Source organism: Fusarium odoratissimum (assembly GCF_000260195.1).
Source record: "Fusarium odoratissimum NRRL 54006 unplaced genomic scaffold supercont1.3, whole genome shotgun sequence".
Classification (NCBI taxonomy): Eukaryota; Fungi; Ascomycota; class Sordariomycetes; order Hypocreales; family Nectriaceae; genus Fusarium; species Fusarium odoratissimum.
In genome coordinates, this window is record NW_022158689.1 from 347511 (window position 1) to 365818 (window position 18308).

Here is an 18308-nt window from a genome sequence, read left to right on the forward strand (position 1 = left end):
AGAGTGAGTCAAGAACTATTGTAGAGGTACAGGACATCTTATGTATAGCAACAGAGAACCCAGAATAAATGGATATTGGCGACGTTAAACCCGAACTTCGGCCGAATGTGGTTGGAGTTTAGGCTCTATGACCGTCTTTCGGTCGGGTTCACGGACGAATGGCATCAAAGGCAGCATAGATTACAAATAAGCGAATCCTTCCAATATCAATCTAGATAATGATCATGCAAACATAACAGTTATCCTACTAATCCTCGGAGCAAAAGCCCTACACTTCTGCCTCAATGATTCTTGCGGCACAGATGCTCAGCAAGCCTCAGCGAAAGAGCCGCCAAAGTCAACGAGGGATTGGCCTCAGGACTAACAGGCAGAACCGAAAGATCACAAACCCATAGATTATCCAATCCCTTTACCTTGAGGTTTGAGTCCACAACACCAGGCCCCTTCGGTCCATCCATTCTCATCGTTCCGCACTCATGAGAAAACACTCCGAAGCCCAGATGCTGCGGCCTCAGTCCTGGGTCAGGACACACTCCCGGATCCGCATACGTAGCTTGATTAGGCTTCATCCCAACAAAAGCATCTCGAACTCGGCGGATGATGTCTTCCATAGCGCACTGAACCTCATGCTTGATCGGTGGTCGACGAATATCCAAGACAGGATCCAAGCCCGGAAGACTGAGCACAGAGTTCTCATCATCGAGTCCCCCAACAAACTCAAATAGCACGCAGATAGTGTCGAAGTTCTCCTTCTCATCAGCCGCATCCTTAGTAGGGCTCATGAGGGTCCCATCACGACGATAGAAATGCGTCGTGTTGAGCGTCGCAGAACTTCCAGCGAGGAAGAAATTCGCATTGATCGTCACTGTGACCAGACATTCTTCACCGCCGACTTTGAGGTGCGTTTTCAGGTTGAGCGGCTTTTCGGTGACATTGTCGGACTTTTGCTTGGCGAAGCGCACGTAGCAGACGTTATGGTCGATGAGACCTTTGCCGACCAAGGGGTTGAGGTGGTCGAGACCGCTGTTGAGGGCGATGGAGGCGGTGCCGATTGTTCCGGCGGAGAGGATGACTTTGGCTCTGCCGACGTCGAGCTCTTTGATGGTGTTGGTGGCTTTGTCTCTGATCTTGAGAGCGTTGACGCTTTTGTTGCTACGCCTTCGTCATCAGATGGTAGCTTAAGTCTATGAGAGGATGTACTTACAATGTGTTGCTGGCAGCATGCTGAACAGCGATGACCTCTGTGTTGAGGAGAACAGAGAGATACTGATCATTCGCGTACATGCGATTGATGATGCTCAAGGTAGTGCTGTATGCACCTTGAGCGAACTTGTATGGTGCAGGGGCGTTGAATTGCGCTGCGATAGGCATGAGACTGAACTTTGAACCAGATAGGGCATTGTTCAACATCTCACTTGCGTCGCCAATCTCTGAAGCGCTAACTTCATGCTTGCCGTCACCCTCTGGGTAAATGATATCGCCAGGCTGCGAGTCAGTGAGGTATCTAAACGCTTTCTTATATCCTTGGATCTCATCACCCTTGAGGTAATCAACAAAATCAGTAGGGAAGAAAGCACCGAGAGTCTCGTCACCAATCTCTGGGATCCAAGTGCCCCAGAGATTAGATCGTCCCCCGACGCAATACACTGGACCGCCGACATAACTATCAGAGCGGTCGGTGCATTGGACCTTGGCTTTCACAGCGTCGTAGACACGCTCGTTACCTTCGGGCGAGTTACTTGCGCCGCGGTTGAAGTAAGGGCGAGAAGTATTGAGAACGTGGGTTGAGAAAATGACGCTGCCGCGCTCGATCAACAAGACTTTGTATTGTTGGGATACAAGCTGTTCAGCTAAAGGGCCTCCCCCAAAACCACTTCCTACGATAATGTAATCATAGGAGTTAAGTTTCGCAAGAAGGCATACGACGTCTGTATCAAGATGGAGGAGATGATCCATTGTGAAAGGTTGACCAATGGCAATGACTTGAAAGGAAAACTTTTGGAGATTGGATGAGAGAAAGAGATGAGAGAGAACCGGGGGGTATTATAGATGCACACCATGTAAGACAGAATTGAGGAGGATATGCCGATCTGGAGCTGACGAATGTGATATTGAGGTGATGAGTACCTAGCATCAATCACATCCTTAATGGGAGGTGTCAGCAAGCCACTTTCGGCCCAATTCAGCTGAAGTAGATCAACAATGGAACCTCAATATGCATGCAGAGACAGCTGAAGTCAGATCAATAGTTTGTTCAGTGGTGAGAAGTAATTGGATTGGCGCAGATGCAGTATTCAGGGAATGCAACCAATGCCTTGTACAGAAACTCAATCATACGAGGTTGAACTCTTGATTGGACTCGGCAGATGTGTTTGAGGCCACCTACAGTTGTTCTAGATATGTTTTATTGCATTTGATACAGCGGCACGGCATGGGCCGAGTCCGAGAAATAAATTTGATACGGCGGAGCGGTATCGAAGCATGTCGTGGACATGACGACTGGAACCTGGTCGTTGTAATGGACCTTATCAGAGCACAAATGTTGAGAAACATGTAGAGCAAAGGTCTTACTACCATAGGGACATCGAGATACAGGACTCGACCAGATCTATCTAATGCAGAATGCAAAAACACAAGGTATACAGTGATAACGACTAAGAAAATAACAATGATACACTTTTCAACGCCTCTTCCAAAAGAATGCCAGGATCAAAACATTGTAGGACAGTTTCAGTGCACCAGCGAGAATAAACGCAAGCCAGAACTTATCCAAGCCCGCGAACAACCCCGTGATGTACAAGCCAAGACAACTTCCAATCGTCTTTGTAATATTAACAACACCCATAGCCGAAGTCCTCTCATGATCCAAAACCCCCGCTGAGATGAACGCCTGTCGAGGCGCATTATCAATCTCGCGCGTAACAATTCTAAAGATGAAAATCACAAGAGCGATGTACTTATTCCCAGGCACAGACACCATGAGCAGCGAAATGGAGTTGACCGTGTGACAGAGGACCATGGTTTGCACCTGTCCGATGGCGCGTGACAGCGGTGACGACGCGAGGTTCAGCACGGAGGAGATTATGCCGGCGGTGAAGGTCGCGGAGCCCAGCGCGCCCTCGGGCATGTCGTACTCGCGCTTGAAGAAGTATGTCATCCATGAGATCTGTGCGAGACCAGAGCCCACAAAGTCGAGGATCAGTGCAAGGGAGAGCTTCCACATGAAGGTGAAAGACGACGGAGTGAAGAGGCGCTTTTCTTGGGCTGTGGCGAGTACCTGGGCTTGTGTTTGGGTAACGGCTCCGTAGCCGGAGCTATTATCATCAAGAAGGGGAGCAGTCTCATCATCAGATGCTTCTTCTTCGGGGGTCAAGATGCCGGATTGGGGTGTTGAGCAGGATTCTTTCTGGAGGGGCATTTGCTCGACTTCGGAGCTGAGGAAGAGTGAGCATAGGAGTTTGAGGAGGCCGATACCGGCGTAGCTGAGGAAGATTATTCGGTGGCAATCTACTTTTTTCATGCCGTTGTCTTCGAGGGCGTTGATGAGCCAGCCTGTTAGGAGGTTGCTTGCTGCTGTGCCGAACATGCCTAGCATAGACCACCAAGCAAACATGTCATTGCATGTATGCGCTGTGCTAAGGCGAGCAATCGCTGATTCTTCAATTGCCTTGAAGGGATCAATCTCATTCGCACTACATCGTCAGTCCTCTCCCCAATATCGCACACAAATAGTGAACGTACCTTGGATTAATAACAGCAACGATACTCGCAAGAAGCAACAGCCAGAAATTCTCAAAGTACGCAAATGCAACGCCTCCAGCACTCATCAACAGGGCTCCAACAACAGCTGTTAATCTCACGCCAACACGATCACCGACCCAAGTGAGGATAAAGCTGATAGCAAGATCACCCACGAGCGTCAGCGTCATGAATAGCCCGATCTGCGTATCATGGAATCCCAACGCGTTGAGATACAGCGCCAGAACAAGCGTCGTTCCTCCATAGCCGAGGAGGCGGATGAAGCGGAGAAGGATCAGGATCTTTAGGTCCCGGCTTGACCGCCACAGAACATCGGCGCCAATGCTAGAGAGGAAACGACCAGCTACCGCCATGATGATACTGAATAAAAGGGATATGTACAAAGCAAAACCCTGAGGAGAGGTTGAGATGGTAGTTCTAGTCTTTGCCTCATTTAAACAGAAATTTTCCGATATCTCTCTTCTCCCCCCGTCAATTTGACACCGTCGATCTTCTCTCGCACGGCCCATGCATGTTCTAGATCATGCGATCGGACTAAGCTTGGCTTTTTCGTCAGCTCCCCAAGCAGAAGAAAAAAAAGAAGAGAAAAAAAGCGCCCCCTTCTCAAAGGGGACTGCTACGTAGACGAATCATGACCCAGCCCGTGCTGCTGTGCGCGTGCCAGAGACTCCCTTTGGCCAAAACGAGTCATACGTTGCACAGCGTGTGACCAATCAAGTTTAGGTAGGTGTCTGACTTTTTTCTTGTGTCGTCTACTTGTAGTACGTATTCTGGCTAAGGTATTGAATGTCTGTCTCGCCCGCTGATGCCTTACCGTGGGGGTGTTTACTCTACGGCATTGACCAGACTTTCTCCCTCAGGGGCAGAGACGTACTATTTCCCTCCCGCACACTACGCCAGTCCTCGTATTCTGCAAAGCGCTTCGCCGCATACCCCGCGTAGTCAAAGTCGATAGTTCCGGTCGCTGTCTCAGCCTGGATGAGAGCGCAGAGACCCCTGTCCAGCGGTGTATCAGCCATTGTACCACCACACACTTATCTGTCTGTGAGACAAAATGGCGACTTACCAGTAGAACCCAGGAAAGCCCCTGTGATCGTCGACCTGACGCATTAGATGATCCACAGAAGCATCATTGACAGTCGGTACGTCTGTGTTGTACTCCCGACAGAGTTCGGCGTGGGCCGTGAGATACTCTGCGATAAAGGCGCGTCGGGTTGATGTCTTGGGGAGCAGAGTGTAGTCGCAGTCGAAACCGGTCCATTCAGCGAAATGATTTGCTAGTTCGAAAGCCCGAGGACAGTATGTGGCGTGTCTTGGGGTCGTTCAGTGTCTCTGTTTCGGGGACATTTGTAGAGCAGGGTATGACTTACTCGTAATCAATGAACCGAACTGATGCGACATCAATGCCATCACCCGACTCTTGTACAATTATGTTTGCGCACAAGAGGTCTCCGTGAGCGAGAACCTGTGCGGGTTAGTAACAGACAAGCAAAAAAAATGCAACGACGTACCAAGGGTTCCGACATGTCAGTTGACAACAGGTTATCGGCTAGATATTTGAACTTTTCATGCAAATCATCAATTTCGGCCTTTGATCGGTGAGGATGTTTGGAGATAGCATCTAGCCATTTCTTCGCGGTGGACCAAACGCCTGGTTTGTAGGTCAAGACTTCCTTTGCATCTGCTGTAGGAAGCGTCGCGTGCCACCGAGCCAGCTCTCTCGCAACGCCGCGGAAAATTCTTGTCTCAGACATGTCGCCTTCAGAGCAGACTCGCCCAGAGATGAACTGATACGCATGTCCATTATTGAAGCGAACCAGTGGAGATGAAGAGAGTTGACGCTCAGCCAGGAGCTTGTGCACCCTGAGCTCCTCTGTCGCAACATGTCACGTTAGACACGAATCCAAGACGGAAGTTCCAGACGAGATTAACAGACTCTCGAGGGACAAAGTATTGGGGAAATAGGTACGTACTCTCGCGATCAATGGTGATATCCGTGCCATCTCCGTAGACCTTGATTAGCACCGCATCTGCAGTGGATGCATCGATCGTAACCTTGAAGAGCTGCCAAAGTTGTTTTAGCGCGCATGCCCGTGTACCTGGGTAGAGGGGAGGTCAGTATGAGGGAATACTCACGCCATTCGTCGTGCCCTGAGTCAAAGCGGAAATACGCATATCGTCGATCTTCCGATCGGGGAACAGGAGCGGAAGAAGCGACAGGGCTGATCCGTGAGGATCTGACGTATCAAAGACAACATCCTTGAACGGGATATCCATTCTCCACTCTCGGCAGTTCAAAAAAAAAAAAAAAAAAAAAAAACTAAAGATACTGAGGTAATCAAAAAATATCCAATAAGAGATGAAGGTGAAAAAGGTTGGGAGGAGTAAAGATGGGAAAGGCCTTAAAGTAGCTGTGCCTCTGGGTGCAGCCGCCCGTGCCGCTTTTCCAAGGGCGGACTGTAAGCAGCAAAGATCGACGCTGAGACTGCGGCTGAGATGAGACAGAAGCAAATAGTGTCTTGGCCCGTGTCTCACGCTAGATGCAGATCAAGAGATGCTGTAGAATGAGAAGAGAGGGAGTGATTGGAGGTTGGTTATAAGACACCGCCTTGTTTCTTGCTGTGGCCCTAGCACATGCGGCCCACCAGAAAGGATCATTACACTACATACCTGGAAATATTGGTCAGCTACATCGGAGACTAAGGCTTATCGAAACATTTTCGCGTCTGTCTATCAATGATTGTCAAGAGCTAGCCAGAGCGATATACGCATCTCTGATATCATCCGGGGTATATAAGGAGAAAGGCACACGACACAATGGAACTTCAAATCATCAACATTTCGGTATTACATCATGGCGCCCACAAACAGTCTTCTCTACAAAAACTTTCAGAAACATCCCGCGGCTCTTATTGAGTCGACGGAGGGGATTTATCTCAACACCAGCGATGGGCGCAAGATTCTAGACGCTACGAGTGGAGCGGCTGTTGCGTGTCTGGGCTATGATAACAAGGACGTTCAGAAAGCTGTTGTAGAGCAGCTGGTGAGTGTTCCGTATTGTCATCCTGGTTTCTACAAGACGCAGGCGGCAGAAGATCTTGCGGATTTTCTTGTTGAGTCCACGAATGGGCTCATGTCCAAGGCTGTTCTTTGCGGATCAGGTAAGCTTATGCAGTGTTTTCGAGTGGATAATGGAGTGCTAACTGATGTTTAGGATCTGAAGCTGTCGAAGTCGCACTCAAGCTTGCGAAAACGCACTTTTCGCATCTCGCTATTCCTCAGACTGAACGAAGCCACTTCATTGCCCGTGTTGGGGCATGGCACGGCGCTACGCTCGGTGCGCTGACACTGGGCGACTTTAAAGTACGAAAAGACCCCTTTGTACAATTGATCTCGCAGAATTCTTCGCGCGTATCAGCATGCAGTTCGTACAGAGGACAGCGAGACGGTGAAGATGACGAGGCGTATGTTGCACGTCTCGCGCAAGAACTCGATGATGAGTTTTTGAGAATTGGGTCTGATAAGGTCTGCGCTTTTGTGGCTGAGACTGTCGGAGGGAGTGTAAGTCATCTCCTATCTTTGTAAGATTTATCTGATCAACTGATTCGGTACAGGCAAGTGGTTGTGCTATGCCGTTGAAGGGATATTTCCCTGCTATGAAGGCCGTTTGCGAGAAGTACAACGCTCTTCTCATTCTTGACGAAGTCATGTGTGGAATGGGTCGTACGGGTACTCTTCACGCTTGGGAGCAGGAAGATGTCGTCCCTGATATCCTTGTCGTCGGAAAGGGTCTTGGTGCTGGATACGCTCCTGTCTCAGCAGTCATGATCAACTCCAAGCTCGTTGAGTCGTTCCAGAAGAGCGGTAAAGGCTTTGCCCACGGTCAGACATATATGGCTCATCCCCAAGCCGCCGCCGCCGCCCTCAAAGTCCAACAGATCATCCGCGATGAAAACATGCTATCGCACGTCCGCTCAATGGGCGCATATCTCGGCTCCAAGCTCAAAGAGCGCTTACTCCCCATGCCATATGTCGGCGACATCCGAGGCCGCGGCCTCTTCTGGGCCGTTGAATTCGTGACCAACATGAAAACCAAAACCCCCTTCCCCTACGATCTCGGGCTCAACAGCTTGTTGCACTCACGCGGAATGAGCGCTGGGTACGAAATCGCACTGTTCAACGCCAATGGAGGGTATGATGGGTACAGTGGAGATCACTTCTTGATCTGTCCCCCTTTTATTGTGACGAAGGAGGATGTTGATGAGATTGTGGAGAGAACGGCGAGGGTGGTGGAGGATACGTTTGAGGAGTTGGGTAATTCGGCAGTTTGGGAGAAGATTACCCTGCAGATGGAGATTGATAAGGTTGAGGTTAAGCCTGTCGGAGCGATGGTTGCTGCGCAGTGAGGAGAAAAGTTCATAGATGGGATTTCGTATTTATTTGGTAGACTTTTAATGATTTTGTGTTGATTGTAAAATTCTTGAGACTGATGTGTTTTATACTAACGTTGGTGGTCATTCTTCGTAAAGCCGCGGTTGCAACGATGCGGCTCAAACGGGCCACCAAGGTTTCCAAACCATAAAATTTCAAATGCCAATCATCAATCCGGTGAAGAACCTAATCGGCGGACAAAGTCCAGACAATCCGATGGCATCGCCAAGCTTGAATGGTTACGTTTCAGATAACAGGAGGGCGATTCGCAATATCTGATGGAAATTCACTGCGGCTCTATCGCGCCAGCAACCTAAACACAAATTCGGCACAGTTGTTTAACAATTCCGGGCGAATGGTTTAGTGGTATAATACTCCCTTAGCAAGTTTCGTCCATCGGATGCTCGCATCTGGGAGTGGTCCAGGGTTCGATTCCCTGTTCGTCCAGCGTAGGTGGTTAGATTCCACTAACATTCCTTTTTTGACTGACTTACGTAACATCAGCTGTCTTTCTGAGCTATGTATTGTTACGTAGTTTTACAACGAGTGAGCAGTTGAATGATAACCTTTTACACGGCGTGACGTGTGTACTGATTGAATCGAGCCTGTCTCTTGTCTATTGCGTTTGGTAGCTGCACAAAAGTTCACGCTCTGAAGCCAGGTCAACTCTTGCCTTTTGAAGGCTGATGGATTGATCAGCGGTGAGAAAGAACTCGAGCCAGCACTTTCTAAAAACACCAGATTTATTCTCGAACTCGAAATGGAAAGCACGACACGTCTTACGCGCCTCCAATGGAATACTCAAACTTGCTTTCTCCAGGCACTCTCGCAATGTTTTTCCCTCTCTCATCATCTCATCTTCCCCATCATCAATAACGCCCCAGAACAAAACCCAACAAAGCACTTTTTATTCTCCTCACACTTAAAAACATCTTCTACATCGCGGTGATGGACGTACCAACAACTAGCCTCAACGTGCTCAACGTGGGCTTGCATGGGGGCCAACTCCTCGAAAAGATATCTCCTGTTGACTCTAGAAAAAGTGATGGCGTCTTCAAAATTAACTTCCACCGCCACGCTTTCCAGACCGTGGCCTCTCAGAACGGATTCATCTGGGCTGCGGCAGAAATCTACGACAGGAACACTGGACTCAACATTCGGGTGGATAATATCTGGCTTGCTATTCTTGCACAGCTGAAACCCTATATCTACCGAGCCGTTCGCCCTCAGGCAAAACAAGATATCCTGACCTTTACTCGAGCAGAGCTCAATAACCCAGACCTGGTGGCGAAGCGCTTGTCCGATATGGTCGAAGCAAGAATTGGACCTCAAGTCACGAATGTTCTTATGCCCCACTTCAGCACCACCACGCATACGGATTCCGGGGCGGCCGCTCTCATACTACTCGGCACACATTGCAAAGCTCAGCACCATCGGATATTCATGAAACCTAAGGAAACTTACGATCGCAAGACTATGGTGGTCGTAGGAGATACGGCGGACTGGGAAAAACTGCGTCAAAGCTTCGCGACAATTAGAACCTGGTCCCCGGATTTGGAGGCCATGGTATCCCGTCATTCAAGCTTACTGGACAAAATGCTAGGAGCTGGTTATCAATTCGACCATCCGGTCCCTCAAATTGCAGCTCATCATCGGGACTCTAGACCATAGAGTGAATTCTGGGACGATATGCTCAAAGTGGACCACGACGGACGGTTGAGGGGTGGTTGGATTCTCGACTTCTTCGATCCGCGCAAAATCAACCAAACGGGAGGGTTCACATTCAATGATGATATGACTTCTGCTGTTACAACGATACCTATTAGGGTCGGCGATAGCCAGGACCTCAGGAATTGTACAATCGTTGGAGGTTTACTCGGGCATTCGCGTGAGAGGTCAGGTGTTCTTGACCAAGAGACTCGAGGTGAACTAGGTATTGTTCAGCCGATGTCCGGCTGGCTTGTGTACTTCAACAAAAACCTCTAGACGGCGAGAAAGGAGCAAGTTAGGGAGGTGCAGAAATAGAGGACAGAGTTGATTGAGCATCCAGGGCCTAAGAGTCCCATACAGCTCTCGACTCTAGAGAGGAGATGCAAGCGAGAAAAGAGAAGCGCAATCACGTACATAAAAAGCGTTATTGATTCTTGAATTATATACAGAGAATGAGAATTAATTCTGACGCAAGACGTCCCAGCTGATAAACTGTCTTTGTTCCCTCATACAACGCACCAGCTCCCATGTGTTCCTCAACACATCACTGATTGCCAGGCGAGCTTTCAACCTAGGTAGCTCTTTAGCCCGCTCTATTGAAACCTGAACTGAGCAGTAGTGACATCAGTGAGTACGTTCTCATTGCCATAGAAAATGTTATTGCTCTCGATATGCCAATAAATAGGCGTCGAACCACTCTCAGACGCGCACGACAGAAAGCCCGCGACGACGTCGCATTTGACGAAGTACCGGTACTGATTGTTCACAATATTTTGATAGGTATCAAACTGAAATGAAAGTTGAGGGCCAAGCGGGATGACGGTTTGGAGGTAGTATTTCGTGCCACCAACGGTCGTGGTGAGGCGACCGGTTGACGGCTCAAGGATAAAGGTTGCGGGGGTGTCTCCTTGATCGCTGAGGAAAAGACCGTTGAGGTAGGTATTTACCACGCTTCCATCAGAGAGGACGGCGACGATGGGCGTTCCTTCAGGGACGGAGGAGGTGGTGGCACTCGCGGCGGCTGTTGTAGTCGTCGACGGTCTGCAGAGTCCCGCGAGGGCCAAACCGGCCTGGGACGAGAGCAAGAAAATCGACAGAGTCTGCAGTGAGAAATGCATGGCGGAAACGAGTGGATGAAGTTGGCGAGTAAACGAGCGTGGAGGACTGCAATGCCAAGACTGGGGAACAGATCTCAGTTTTATACATCGTCAGCAAGGGGCTTGTAATTTCGCAAATCTCCAACAATCGGATGCTAGTGAGAGACTATAAGCGGTTGGTGTGCCGATCTACTGGTACACTAGCTATAAATGCCATCAGGTTGAGCTATAAGGCTGGAAGGTTCAGCTATCGACGCCACGCTCATGATTTAGCGGCTGTTTTACAAAATAATTGGACACGATACGAGATTTTGCGAAAATATCCAAGTATAGCTAAGAGCCATTGATTGCAATGTAATTTGAGGAGAACTAGAGTGAAGTCTCCTCTGTGGTTACACATGATAAGATTGCTTTCTTCATGTTTACTGAACTAGAAAACGGAAAGCTGGAGGAAATCGAGGTTGGTATTTCTCTATGATGAATTGACGACTGGATCTGATCGTGCATAAACAATGGGGATCACAAGGACGTCGAACTTGACGTTGATTACACTGATACCTTCATAGTAGAGGAGTAAGACAATCGTTGTTCTCAGAGAGACGCTGACCATCTAGACAGCACACCGCCCGCCTCTCTCTGGTTACAAACATAAGAATAACAAACACCCCCCCCGGAACAGTCGTGCTAACCCCCAGTAATACCACAGGCCTTTCCAGCATCCCCGGCATTCTAGTAACGAGTCCCAATGACCTTTCCATCACTACCATCCTTGTACATCAGAAACGTGCTACCGCTCTTGTAGAAGTTGAGCTTTCCTATGCCGCAGAAACCAAAAGTGATGGAGAAGACGCTGTCGCCGAGAGTGCCGTCGTCTTTGCCGGTGCGGTCGCCGTTGGTGAGACATTTGCAGTTCCAGTAGTTGGAGGGACAGGCGGCGACAAGATTCCAACTTTGTTTGGCCGCCAAGACTGTTGACGACAGCGTTGCGGAGGTTGTCGATGTGGAAATCTCGGAGGGCGAGGGCTGGGAATAATAAAGTTATTCCAATATAGTACTAGGCATTTCTACCTTCAGCTCATCTTCATGTTACGCATTCTAATTTCCAACTATTATTTACTCGAATATAGGCAACGTTGACCAAGCTATAGAGGCCAATCTTTCCCCATAGCCATTCAACTAGAGCAGGCTCAATGTTCCTCATGGTTTCTAAATAGACCACGTCTGTGCAGCGCCTTTTGCCAGAGCATCATTCGAGCCATCCTCAACGACATCATAGGTAGGCTCATCAGTCCAAAACTCATAGTCATTTGCCTTGTTGCCAGGCTTGCTGATTTGCCAGGGCATCCACGGTACACCAAGACCATTGAATACGTCTATATGCTGACCGACTGTGGTAGACTTACTGCTCCCAGTAGCACCAAACTCCTCAAAAAGTATGAGCTTGTTGGCGCTCTTTGCGTGCTGCAGTGCGACTGGGCCCTTGTTCTTGAATTCGTTGACGCCCATGTAGGAGTGGATGGTGACAAGGTCCAGGGCCTTGCAAGCCCAGTTCTCTGCAACATCTGAGTTGGGAAACTCGTTGCCGCCACCTACGATCTTGTGTTAGCGATAGAAAAGGTAAATCCCGGGTGCATAACAACTCACCAGTGGAGATCAGAACCTTACTGCTACCCATAATGCCCCGCATGAAGCCAGCTCGATCGCACCACCACGACGGATGTGGTGGAATATTGTTGTTCAAATGGCCCTGACCTTCGTTCTGGATATTGAACGCGAAGATATGGCTGCTCAGATCTTTCCAGGCTGGACTTCCGCTGACAAGCGTGTTCTTGTGTTCAAGAACGTGACGGATCCGATTCTGAAAATCGGAAATGCAATTCTTGTCCGAGTACCAGAACTCGACGTTGTTGGCACTAGCTGGCTGAGTGTTGCAGTCTACTGCAGGCAGCTTGTACTTTGATACGTAGGCATCGCTTCCCCAGCAGCCGAGCTGGTAGCGATCATGGATTGCGATGGTGAGCCTAATGCCTCTGGCTTGAGCTTCTACCATGAGTTGATCTATGGCTTTGAGCTGGGTATCGTCCCAGACTCCAACGGTTTGGGGCTCAATGTCAGGCATTGCAATTGAGCCAGTATTCTTGAAGTTCTGGCCAGTTGCTGAAATGAAGATTCGTAGGACCTTGAGATTTGCATCCTGGATGGCGTCCAGGACGTCCAACCTATCTTGCCTTCATCCTCTGTGAGCTATATCATCATTGGTACGTGGAAAGAGCTAATTCTTACTGCTTGAAAGCATGGAGGAAGAAGGAGTTTACGCCTGCGAAGCTATTGCCTTGTTGGCGAACGGGGAGCTGGGGGCCATGAGGAGTGGCTACTGCAAGCAAAGCTTGACCCAATGCGAGAAGGCTGAAGCTCTTCATTGATTTCAAGTATGGGGGATAGTTCAGGATGATTCGAGTCTTCTGAAGGTGCTGATCTTGAAACCTTGAAGGGTCGTAATCTCATCTTATATAGAAATACTTAACTATGGCCGCCTCCAGCTCCTGAAGGTTGCATTGGCCCAAGTTTCCAAGAAACACTGTGAGCTTGGTCCCAGCGTCCAGGCCTACCTGTCACGAGCTTCCGCTTTAGGTGATATCCATAGGTGCTGAGCCGGAAATACTAAGGTGGACTGTGGCAGGGGGTTGTGGTATTCTCTATTAGATCCTAAACACGCACAGAACAGATGAAGATCCTTGCTATTTCAGTCAATAAATGAATCAACTTGACATCGTGATCTCATGTTACCGATTCATCTACCCCGCATTTTGACTCCCTTTTCGCAGTGCACGGGCTGTTGTAGAACAATACGCAATCTTGGCTTTGACATGGCCTTGAACGGAATTACAAAATACCACTCTAGCGTGTAACACAATCTCGGAGTTCAAATCTGGTCTGCCGGGACAAGGATCCATCGGCTCTTGAAATCAGCTTGCACGCGAATATAAAAGTCCGGCTTAGCGCTCGAGGGCCACTAGGCTTGTTTCATAGCACTATACCTACCTGTAAAATAATACATATTCCCTGTCATCTCCTTATACACCTTAATCCTTGATAAATTCAGATATGGTTAAAGATACACTTTAATCATTAGGTTTCACCACGTTGTAGTTTCTACTTCCTTATACAGTAAGAGTAAGCATAGCTCGTTGTATTCTAATAGCCAGAACTATAAAGATAATAATCTACAATACCTGCATTTATCTATTAAATCATAAGGTTCACTATAGGAACCAGAGTATTGAGCTCATTAGTAGTAGTGAGAGCTACCATTTAATACATTATACTAGATCCGCTATTCGCTTCCTTGCCCACAGAAGCCTCATCGCTAATTTTCATCCACTCATGTACTAATGTTCCTACACAATTGCAGTTAATGGCAGGTATGTTAGATACGTTAATACTATAGCTATTAGGCTCATGATTCAATCTCTAGGATAACCAATCATTGTGCATTACTTAACAGTGAGGCTCTGAGATCCGCCGGGTACTCGCTTTGCGTGGATTCTTAGCTGCAAAAACAGCGCCCAGTTCCTCCAAGCTCCGCCCCTTGGTCTCGACAAAGAAAAAGTAGATAAAGGCGAACTCAAACAGATCCCAAAACACAAAAAACACGTAGCTGTAACAGAAAGTATTGGTTAGGGGCATAGGTTATAGTATGGCTTCCAAGGTGTACTTACAACCAGTACCGAATGTTCTTCATAGCAACTGGAGCTGCGAAAGTGTTGACAAACCCTGCGCAGCCGGAGGTTATCTGAAATATCATCATGCCATTGGCTCGCATGTCATCTGTCTGTGTCAGTGATAGATCATGTCAGACAGTAGGACACTCACTAGCTAAAACCTCTGCTGGATAAATGGGCTGCATTGGAGTGAATCCGACTGCAAAGACAACCCCAAAAATAAAGATAAACGCAATGCTTGCTGAGCTTGAAGGTGTGCTGCCAGAGCGCTCATACTCGGCTGCCGTGGCGGCAACAATAGCAAGCGCAATAGACATACTCAGACACGAGCCCATCAGCATCTTGCGTCTTCCAACAACATCGTGGAGACGAGCTTCATCCATCATTGTAAGCGAAAGAAGTTGCCGACTTTTTTGAATTTTACATACCTCCAATTGTAGCAGCCACCCATCCCGAGAGTGCATAGAATGCATTCAACAAAAGAACCATGTTCGTAGAGGTTATCCCGACATTCTCGACCATTAATGGGAGATAGTAACTCGAAACGTTGTTGCCAGAAAATTGCCCAAACCAAGACATGGCAATGACTAGCATAATTCTATAACGGCGGTCGCGAGATTTGTAAAGGCTTCGTAGGTCGAAGCAAGCCCATTGGGAGCGGCCTTGAACTTCAACGAGTGAATCCTGGATCTCTTGCATTTCAATGGCAACAATTGGGTGCTCTGCGTCGCCATTTGCGTGATGCTTGATAATGAATTCGCGAGCTGCTTTCATTCTTCCCTGAGCCACCTGCCATCTCGGACTCTCGGGCAACATCCAGCTACCTAGGCAGACGAGTCCGGGGCAGAGCATCTGCAGCCAGAGGGGAAGACGCCACTTGATGTTGCCGCTCAAATGGTTGTTGGCACCGTACATAGCTAGTGCCTAGTAAGCGAGATTGATCAACTTGAGTTAAAGACTGGGAAAACAAACTGAATGTTGCAACGATGCTTCCAATATAGTACAAAGTGTTGTATATTCCTGCCACTGTTGCTCGGTGTAGAGGAGGAGCAATCTCGACGAGAAGCATCGGCGCAGCGACGGTGTTGATGGTCGAGAAGAAGCTGAGGAGGAATCTTGCGCCGATAAACGAAGACAAAGTCGGGGCTACTGCAGTGAAGATAGCAGATGCACAGACGAAAAATGAACTGACACCGAGAGTCATCTTACGGCCTCTCCAGTCGCATATCCAAGTGAACAAGGCGCCGGCCATCTGTCCGATCTGGAATATGGAGAATACCAATCCTGTCGAGGTCGACCCAGTATCACCCAGCCCGTAGTATTTCTGATACTCTGGGAGCACATTAAGCGAACCCATGAGCGAGCCGTCGTAGCCATTCATGGTCGAACACAGGTAGATGATCGCACAAGCCATGTACAGCTGGAGATGGCCTTTGCCCCATGGGGACGGAGCTCCTACATTGTTAAGCGCGGTCGCTATGGCTTCTGGGGTCTGCACTGCTTCTTTCTTTCCGGTTGTGACATCTTGAACATGCTCACTGTGAGACTGATCAAGCTCTTTAGGCATGGTTCTTGAGTGGGGGACAAGGCGAACGTTGAGTGATTGAATGTAAAGACACGACTGTGGATACTACAGGTCGATCTCTCATAGATCCGGAAGATCCATATGTAAATACATTGCAACTGTACTTCTTATTTTAACATAAAAGGACCGGCATGCGGGGATGCCTGGAAGAGGTAGGGATCTCACGACAGTGTGGATCCGCACTAGGACGGGGTTACAGATTTCCGAACTACCGTGTTAGCTCATGACCCTAAAGAGCAGGAAGATGCCCAGTAGTGTGTTACATTCTTCAGCATGGCTTGTTGGTGGACTGATATGGTCGTCACTGATGTGTGAGAAACAAATGTAACGTGACATATTGATGCAGCTTGTACGCGATTAGGGCTCTTAACCGATGATCATAAGAGACAAAATGGTGTTGGAGAATATTTTAACACTCCAATGTCACCCAAAACACACCATGCGTGAGCCCGGCTGCTACCCGCTTTCCTTACTGCCAATTGTCCTTTTCGTTGATCTAACCACTGGCTGGCAACTGAAACGTTAAAATAAGGGCGAGGGCGCCTGGCTACCTATGGAGAGGGTCTCGACTGTTATTCACCTGGACCTAGTATAAAATAACAGGTAATACAATTTCCTACATATGCTTCCTGGTAGCCACATTCTCGTGGGTGGTTTCTAGGATACTAGACCTATTATTGGCAGAAACGAGCTTGATGTCGAACAGGTCGGTGGGTGAGCACTCTTGGACATACGAGACCAGTCTCCACGGTTCTACCATCCCAAACAATGCCCAGGCTTACTTGTTGTTAGACGGTCCGGAAATTCTCGCTCACGTGCAATTAAACGACACAACCATCTTGAGAGCAACAACACGTTTCTCAGCCATCGGGTAGACATAACCGCTCTGCTTAAGCCACGCCACGCGAGAGCAACATTCTTTCGATCGAGTTCGACAGCGCGTTTTTGTGCGGCAGAGCACTTCAAAAGAAGCATCCAGAAGTGAGACTCGAGATATCCCGTACGCACACAAGCAACGTCCGCGTTGATTACCTCTGACGACCTGAGTACCATAACGGGAAAGATAGCACCCGGCATCGAGGGTCTAGTAGATAAAATCATCTATGCTATAGGTTCTGAAAACGAGCACATCTTTCGCGTCTCTTAGTAAGCAGAGAATGACATGAATACATCGGAGGTCAAGCTTCGTTAGTACATCCATTCCAATCCAGCTTGTCAATGGCTAACAGAACTAGTAAATCTAAACCTTTGGTATGCCGCTGGTTACGGTGAGCAGTGGCTTTACGCCGTTGCAGTCCAAGCATTGTACCGGGACACTGCTCTCAACATCTTGGAGACAAAGACAGGCCTCAGGGGGAGCCAGCTTGTGCAAGAGAAAGGCGATTACGGATATTCGCTGAACTTCTGCATAAACCATATCGATATTTTCTACGCTGTGTCTTGCTGGATCCCAGCTTATAGTCTTCTTTCTAGTCTGGATCTAGATGGATATCACGCTTAGCTCCAGGTTGTAATTAACAGCAATTAAGTTATAAGAGGCTAGCAACTCTTATATTATTGGCACATTTAGTTCTTCTAAAGATAATAAAAATATATTTAAAAAAAACTAAAAAAAAAAAAAAAAGAAAAACTATTATTATATATTATAAATAGCTTTAATATTACTTTTCTTTTAGATTTATTAATTATATAAATATTTTATTTTATAATATATAAAATTACTTACCTATAATATTATTTAAGAGTCTTTATTATATATATATTTATTATTAGTCTTTATCTTATTATTTAATAATTCCTTTATATAGTATTCTGCCAAAGAAATAGTATAAAAATAAGGCCCTTTAAGGTAGCTTCGGACATGCCGTGAGCTAGGACGGAAATCTGTATTTCCTCACTAGTGACCTAATGCCGGCTGCCATCACTTTCCATCTTCGGCATAGCTTATACTTGGCGAGACACTGCCGAGGTTTCTGTTTCACGCCATGTGGCTGGAGCTTTCTT

The 18308-nt window shown here is 47.9% G+C and overlaps 9 protein-coding genes and 1 non-coding gene across 10 annotated transcripts; 4 read left to right on the forward strand and 6 right to left on the reverse strand.

Moving 5' to 3' along the window:
• Positions 1-281: 281 nt before the first annotated feature.
• On the reverse strand, positions 282-1956 carry FOIG_02526 (uncharacterized protein; the record flags this gene model as incomplete). The annotated part of the gene is made up of 2 exons (XM_031199841.1): positions 282-1152; positions 1205-1956. The coding sequence occupies 2 exons, from the start codon at positions 1954-1956 to the stop codon at positions 282-284; spliced, it is 1623 nt and encodes a 540-aa protein (XP_031069609.1).
• Positions 1957-2555: 599 nt separating this feature from the next.
• Positions 2556-4322, reverse strand: FOIG_02527 (uncharacterized protein). The gene is made up of 2 exons (XM_031199842.1): positions 3742-4322; positions 2556-3692 (listed from the first exon to the last, which is right to left on the reverse strand). Exons 1-2 carry the CDS (start codon positions 4266-4268, stop codon positions 2681-2683), a joined length of 1539 nt encoding a protein of 512 aa, XP_031069610.1. The 5' UTR covers positions 4269-4322; the 3' UTR covers positions 2556-2680.
• Positions 4323-4484: 162 nt separating this feature from the next.
• FOIG_02528 (uncharacterized protein) lies at positions 4485-6036 on the reverse strand (the record flags this gene model as incomplete). The annotated part of the gene is made up of 6 exons (XM_031199843.1): positions 4485-4755; positions 4826-5071; positions 5130-5224; positions 5271-5632; positions 5733-5823; positions 5896-6036. 6 exons carry the CDS (start codon positions 6034-6036, stop codon positions 4590-4592), a joined length of 1101 nt encoding a protein of 366 aa, XP_031069611.1. The 3' UTR covers positions 4485-4589.
• A 365-nt stretch (positions 6037-6401) lies between these two features.
• FOIG_02529 (uncharacterized protein) lies at positions 6402-8234 on the forward strand. Its single transcript, XM_031199844.1, has 3 exons — positions 6402-6920; positions 6974-7320; positions 7374-8234. Exons 1-3 carry the CDS (start codon positions 6614-6616, stop codon positions 8163-8165), a joined length of 1446 nt encoding a protein of 481 aa, XP_031069612.1. The 5' UTR covers positions 6402-6613; the 3' UTR covers positions 8166-8234.
• A 305-nt stretch (positions 8235-8539) lies between these two features.
• On the forward strand, positions 8540-8637 carry FOIG_02530. Its single transcript has one exon. It is a non-coding gene; the product is annotated as a tRNA-Ala (tRNA).
• Positions 8638-9138: 501 nt separating this feature from the next.
• Positions 9139-9861, forward strand: FOIG_02531 (uncharacterized protein; the record flags this gene model as incomplete). The annotated part of the gene is made up of 1 exon (XM_031199845.1): positions 9139-9861. The coding sequence occupies one exon, from the start codon at positions 9139-9141 to the stop codon at positions 9859-9861; it is 723 nt and encodes a 240-aa protein (XP_031069613.1).
• A 632-nt stretch (positions 9862-10493) lies between these two features.
• FOIG_02532 (uncharacterized protein) lies at positions 10494-11018 on the reverse strand (the record flags this gene model as incomplete). Its single annotated transcript, XM_031199846.1, has 1 exon — positions 10494-11018. One exon carries the CDS (start codon positions 11016-11018, stop codon positions 10494-10496), a length of 525 nt encoding a protein of 174 aa, XP_031069614.1.
• A 1185-nt stretch (positions 11019-12203) lies between these two features.
• Positions 12204-13417, reverse strand: FOIG_02533 (uncharacterized protein; the record flags this gene model as incomplete). Its single annotated transcript, XM_031199847.1, has 4 exons — positions 12204-12586; positions 12642-12894; positions 12937-13225; positions 13281-13417. 4 exons carry the CDS (start codon positions 13415-13417, stop codon positions 12204-12206), a joined length of 1062 nt encoding a protein of 353 aa, XP_031069615.1.
• Positions 13418-14166: 749 nt separating this feature from the next.
• FOIG_02534 (uncharacterized protein) lies at positions 14167-16376 on the reverse strand. The gene is made up of 5 exons (XM_031199848.1): positions 15692-16376; positions 15148-15636; positions 14871-15092; positions 14717-14825; positions 14167-14655 (listed from the first exon to the last, which is right to left on the reverse strand). The coding sequence occupies exons 1-5, from the start codon at positions 16284-16286 to the stop codon at positions 14496-14498; spliced, it is 1575 nt and encodes a 524-aa protein (XP_031069616.1). The 5' UTR covers positions 16287-16376; the 3' UTR covers positions 14167-14495.
• Positions 16377-17466: 1090 nt separating this feature from the next.
• FOIG_02535 (uncharacterized protein) lies at positions 17467-17866 on the forward strand (the record flags this gene model as incomplete). Its single annotated transcript, XM_031199849.1, has 2 exons — positions 17467-17491; positions 17540-17866. 2 exons carry the CDS (start codon positions 17467-17469, stop codon positions 17803-17805), a joined length of 291 nt encoding a protein of 96 aa, XP_031069617.1. The 3' UTR covers positions 17806-17866.
• Positions 17867-18308: the final 442 nt, after the last annotated feature.